Source organism: Kryptolebias marmoratus, unplaced genomic scaffold (assembly GCF_001649575.2).
Source record: "Kryptolebias marmoratus isolate JLee-2015 unplaced genomic scaffold, ASM164957v2 Scaffold127, whole genome shotgun sequence".
Classification (NCBI taxonomy): Eukaryota; Metazoa; Chordata; class Actinopteri; order Cyprinodontiformes; family Rivulidae; genus Kryptolebias; species Kryptolebias marmoratus.
The window spans coordinates 3,488-9,408 of record NW_023665861.1 but is presented as its reverse complement, the minus strand read 5'-3'; the positions used below and the strand labels follow the sequence as shown (position 1 = coordinate 9,408).

Here is a 5,921-nt window from a genome sequence, read left to right as displayed (position 1 = left end):
GCCTCCATGATACTCCAAGGAGAAGGAGGAGGAGAGAGAGGAAGCTAAATCAAGTGTATGACCATATGAGATACAGGTCTGGCAGACCTCTGCTGATTTCCACCCTTCTTTTTTAGGATGCAAACTCTTGAAGAAGCTGAACTTTGTTTTCCACACTTACTCAATTCATCCTGCAGGAAAGCAATGCGGCCTCATTCAGTATCCATGTTCATTTACATTACACTCTCCTCTATCTCTCTGCTCACTGTGACTCTTAATATGCTGGTTATCATCTCCATCTCTCACTTCAAGTAATTAGATGTTTTATTACTCTAGAAGATAAAATGTCTGAAAAGTATTTTTTTGTTTAATGTATGATCGTACCTGCTCAAATATGAAATATTAGATTAATTATTTCTTTACTGTTTTCAAATCTCTCCAGGAAGCTCCACAGCCCCACTAACATCCTCCTCCAGTCTCTGGCTGTCTCAGATTGCATGGTGGGATTCATCATTTCTTTTCAAATCATGTACATAGATGGTTGCTGGTATCTCGGTGACCTCATGTGTGCCCTGTACCTTGTTTCTGGCTATGTTGTTTCTTCCACCTCAATAGGAATAATGGTTCTGATCTCAGTTGACCGCTACATAGCCATTTGTTACCCTCTGTATTATCCTAGAAAAGTCACTGTAGAAATAGCAAAGATATGTGTTTCAATTTGCTGGATATTTGTTTTTCTTTGTCACAGTCTCCTGTTGAGGAATAATCTGCATAAACCAGGCAGATATAATTCCTGTTCTGGAGAGTGTGTAGTGGTTGTTGATAATATTGGAGAAATATTTGATCTTTTGTTTTCCTTTATTGGTCCTGTTACTGTCATCATAGTTCTGTATCTGAGAGTGTTTGTGGTGGCTGTGTCTCAGGCTCGCTCCATGCGCTCTCATGTTACAGCTGTCACACTTCAGGGTTCGGTGAAAGTAACAGCTAAGAAATCTGAAATGAAGGCAGCAATGATTCTTGGTGTGGTTGTGGTTGTCTTTCTTTTGTGTACCTGTCCATATTTTTGCATCACAGGTGTTGTACAAGATGCTGGGGTCAGCGCTTCATCTGTGACCTTTCTTCTGTTTTCTTGTAACTCCACTTTAAACCCTCTGATTTATGCACTGTTTTACCCCTGGTTTAAGAAATCAGTTAAACTAATTCTTACACTTCAGATACTGAAGCCTGGCTCCTGTGACACAAACATAATGTGAAGAGACTTGAGCCACTAAAATGAATGAGAATGTATGAAAATATTTAGATGTAAAGAAAACATTTTAAATAATATTTTTTCCTGATAAAATTCTTTTCTTTTTGTTCCCAAAGTGCATCCATTTTTCTGTGACTTTTCAACAGTCGTGTAGTGGTTGACTCTTAGAACATTTTGAGTCAGTATTTTGTGTTTACTAAAAGCAGTTAACTGCGAAGGCCATCTTGAATTGGATTGGATGTAAAAGGTAATTAGTTATAGATGTATATTGAATAATTACTTTCTGAGAGTTTCATTTAAATTTATTCAATGGTTTATGAGATATTTTAAAAACACAACAGACAAAGGCACCTATGAGCACTCACAGACAAGGGCAAAAACATTATTGCCCATCTTTTGTCTGTGGGTGATAATTAAAACCAGTTCAGATCTTGCATTCTTCCAGTCATACTTGCTGAAATGTTTAAAAAAGTTGTTTAAAATTTGCAAATTGTTTATTTTTATTTTAATTCATCAAAACGTTCTCATTATACTTACTGGCAACTTTATTAAGTACATTTGTTCAATTGCTTGTCAACAAAAAAACCTAATCAGCCAGTCACATTGCAGCAACTCAATGCCTTTAGGCATGTAGACGTGGTGAAAATGACTTGCTGAAGTTCAAACTGGGCATCAGAATGGGGAAGTAAAGGGATTTAAATGTGGTGTGGTTGTTGGTGTTCGACAGGCTGGTCTGATTTTTTCAGAAACTGCTGATTAATGGGATTTCACACAACCAAGGTCAAGATTTACTAATACTCATAAGACCACACAATATTTTTTAATTCTCTTATTGTCCAAGTTTGGTGAGTCTGTGTGAACTGTCACCTCAGTTTCCTGTTTTTAACTGACAGTAATAGCACCCTATTTAAAAAAAAGCATTGCCTGTGCTGATGAGTCTTTGTAAATCTTAGAAATAGTTATGCATGACAATTGCATTAGATCAACAGTTTCAGAAATCAGACTAGCCTGTCTGGCACAAACTACCACACCACACTGAAAGTCCCCTAAATCTACTTTCTTCCTCATTCTGATGCCCAGTTTGAACTTAAGCAAGTCATATTCACCACGTGAATATGACTAAAGGCACTGAGTTGTTGACATGTAATTGGCTGATTGGTGTGTATTTGTGTAAACAAGCAATTAAACAAGGTACAGTCACACACAGACAACAGCAACAGAAAACAAAACAAAATAAAAACTTTGTAATGTAAAACAAAATACTGTACAGAACATAGAAATACACTGAACCAAATTGAGGGCTATATTTAGTAGTTTGCATTTCATATACAATTAATATTTTCTCAAATTAGAGCTGAATGGCAGCTGGAAGGAAGGACCTCTAGTAAAGTTCAGTCTTAAACCTCGGCACAATCAGCCAGCAAGTAAAGGTGCTGTGATAAAACACTTCCAGAGCATGAAGTGGTTGCCTGTTGTTGTTCATGATGGCATTTATTCTTTTCAACCCAGTCTTATGTTACTCTAACGGTGAAGCTTGTCACCTTAAACTTCATCAGTTTAAGTCTTTTTTTTAACTGAGATGCAATCACCCACCCCCAAGCACACCACTTCAAAGAACAAGGCACTGGCTACGACTGTACTGTAAAAGCAGCACAGCAGCGGTTGGCAGATGTTAAATGACCAGTCTTCTTAGAAAGTACAGCCTGCTCTGTCATTTCTTGTATGCTGTCTCCATGTGGCAGGACCAGTCCAACTTGTTGTTCAGCTGTACACGTAGATGGCTATAGCTAGGGACACAATATACCTCTATCCCCTGAATGAAAACAGGCTTTACTTGGGGCCTCTTTTTCCTAAATCAATATCCACCTCTTTGCTCTTTGAGATTTTCAGCTTCAGATGGTTATGATCACACCAGTCTACAATTTCCATCATTGTACTCTTGTATTCCCCCTCACCATCAACCCTGATGCAGCCCACAACAGCAGAGTCATCAGAGAACTTTTGGAGAAAACATGAGCCCAGGTTACAATGAAAGCCCGAAGGGTACTGGGTAAAGAGGGGTAGGTGACTGAACTGTTCCCCATAGGGCACCTGTACTGCAAAGAACAATGCTAGACATACAGTTTTGGAGTCACACATATTGTGGTCTTGCAGTCAGGCAGTCCAGCAACCAGGAAACAAGCCCAGACTCCACGTGCATTAACTTCAACTTCTTATTGTGCAGTTATGGCTGGATGGTGTTGAATGCACTTGAAAAATTGAAGAACATCATCCTGCACTAGCATCAGTGGTATCCAGGTGAGCATGGATCTTGTGGACCATAAGGGCATCATCAACACTGATGTGTGAACTGTAAGGAGTCTGTGAATGTGTTGACTTTGAGTCTGATGTGGGAGAGGACCAGTTTCTCCAGCGTCTTCATGATGTAGAAGGTTAACATAATGGGTTTAAAGTCACTGGAGCCAGTTGCATATTTTTCTTCGGGACTAGGACCAGACATGAAGTCTTCCAGGAGGAGGGGATCTTCTGCAACTGCAGGCTCAAATTGAACAGGTATGCCAGGATGCCACACAGCTGAGAGGAGCAGGACTTAAGGAGTCTTGGGCTTATCCATCTGGTCTAGCTGTCTTGCCCTGTTTCAGCCTGTCTAGCTTCTTTTTGATCTGGAGTGGGTGAACTGTTAGGGTTCAAGCTGGTGGTAAGGGGGATGAGGGAAGGATAGGAAGACATATTTTCAGGGCATTAGTGGAAAAGCTGGGTATGTTAGTTGGTTGTAAGGTAGCGGACAGAGGTTGGTTAGACACAGATGCTAGGTAGGGGCTGGTGGAACAATCAAATTTTTAAAAACACATTAACTTCATCAACAAAGTCATGGTCTCCAACAGGAAGCAACTTCTCTTTTCTCATAAAACCTGTGATTTTTTAAAATTCAAGGCGAGACTTGCTTTACCGCATCCTGTTGCAGCTAGCAACATAAATCATACAATATATACTATATAAATACTATAATGTAAACAAATAGATTGGAAAAATAAAATACTGATTTTAAAAGACTAGGTTGTATAAAACTGCCTATGGTGTGCAATAAGTACACATGGTCTTGTCCACCTACTCCCTTAGTATGTTGTTGTACAGTCTGATAACTCTGGGTATGAAATATCTCCTAAGTCTGTCTGTAGAGCAGTTCTAAGACAGCAGCCTGATGCTGGAGGTTCCTCTTTGTGAGGTGATGGCTATGTGCAGAGTGTGGCGGGTATTATCCATAATGTCCAGCAGTTTGTCCAAAATCTTTCTTTCTGCCACTGTTACCTCCTTTTCAGTCTCCACACCCACAACAGACTGAGCCCACCTAATCACTCTGTCCAGTCTGTGGTTGTCCCTCTTTCTGGTGCTGCCCCCTCTGCACACCACACCATAGAAGAGGACACTGGCCACCGCAGACTGATAAAACATCTGAAGGCGTTTCCTGCTGGGATTAAATTATGCCAGCCTCCTCAGGATGTACAGCCTGCTCTGTACCATACTATAGAGGTGGTTGGTGTCCTCTAACCAACCAGTGTTTTTTTTATTCAGCTGCATACCAAGACAGTAATAAGACTTAACCACCTCTACCTCCACTCCATTGACCAAAATAAGCCACGTTGAAGGTTTCAGCCTTCAATAGTGTACAACCACCTATTTGGTCTTTGTGGTATTGATCTTCAGCTGGTTCTTTCTACACAACTCTACAAACTCACTCACCAGTTTCTTATACTCCTCCTCCTGTCCTCTCCAAATACAACCCACAACCGCAGTATTGTCAAAGAATTTCTGTACGTGACAAAAATTTGACTAATTGCTTAAATCGGAGGTGCACAGAGTGAAAAGGAGGAAGGACAGAACAGTCCCCTGTGGTGCTCCTGTGGAGCTCGTCATTATGGCAGACATACCCTGCGGTGACAGTGGCTCAGGAGGTAGAGGTTTGTTCTGTAATCGGTGGGTTGCTGGTTCCAACCCTTGCTCCATCTGTCTTAGTTGTTGTGTCCTAGGGCAAGTCAATTTACCTGCCTTGCCAACTGGTGGTGGTCAGAGGGCCCAGTGGTGCAACTTAATCAAGTTAACATTTAAACAGAGTCCTTTTTGATGAATTTCGTCATGTGCAGGTAAGAAAAACAAACAATCAAAATGTAATAAACTGAATAATTCTGGTGCAAACTTTATATGAATGGGTGAATGACTTACTGTAGTGTAAAACAATATGGAGTCCTCAGACTTGATAAAGCGCAATACAAGTGCAGGCCATTTACCAGTTACCCTGTAGTTCAGAGTATTGAAACTGAAAAATAAGACAGGAAACAGTAGGTAAACAATTATTTTATTGTGAAGAGTAGAGGAAGTGAATCTGGTGAGTATCTCTGGAATGGAACGGGAAGTGAGTTATTGTTTTCAGGTAAGTATATGAAAGCTCAGGCAGAAGTGTGAATGGTAACTGACTGGTTAATAATTTGATTCTTCCAAAACTATATAAATAAAAAATAATATTTAAAAAAAATAAATTTTCACTAAATCACATGATCATGAAAACATCCTATTTAGCAAAAAAGAAATGTTCCACCAACTTTCCAATGAGGGAGGTGGCCACCATACCACCCAAATTAACAGTGGTGAGCAGGGGTGGAAATTAAAAATTTTGTTCACCAGCCATAGTGGCTGG

At 40.1% G+C, this 5,921-nt stretch overlaps 1 protein-coding gene across 1 annotated transcript; it reads left to right on the top strand.

Moving 5' to 3' along the window:
• The first annotated feature begins 204 nt into the window (after positions 1-204).
• Positions 205-1,237, top strand: LOC108228850 (trace amine-associated receptor 13c-like). Its single transcript, XM_017404475.2, has 2 exons — positions 205-290; positions 422-1,237. Exons 1-2 carry the CDS (start codon positions 205-207, stop codon positions 1,230-1,232), a joined length of 897 nt encoding a protein of 298 aa, XP_017259964.2. The 3' UTR covers positions 1,233-1,237.
• Positions 1,238-5,921: the final 4,684 nt, after the last annotated feature.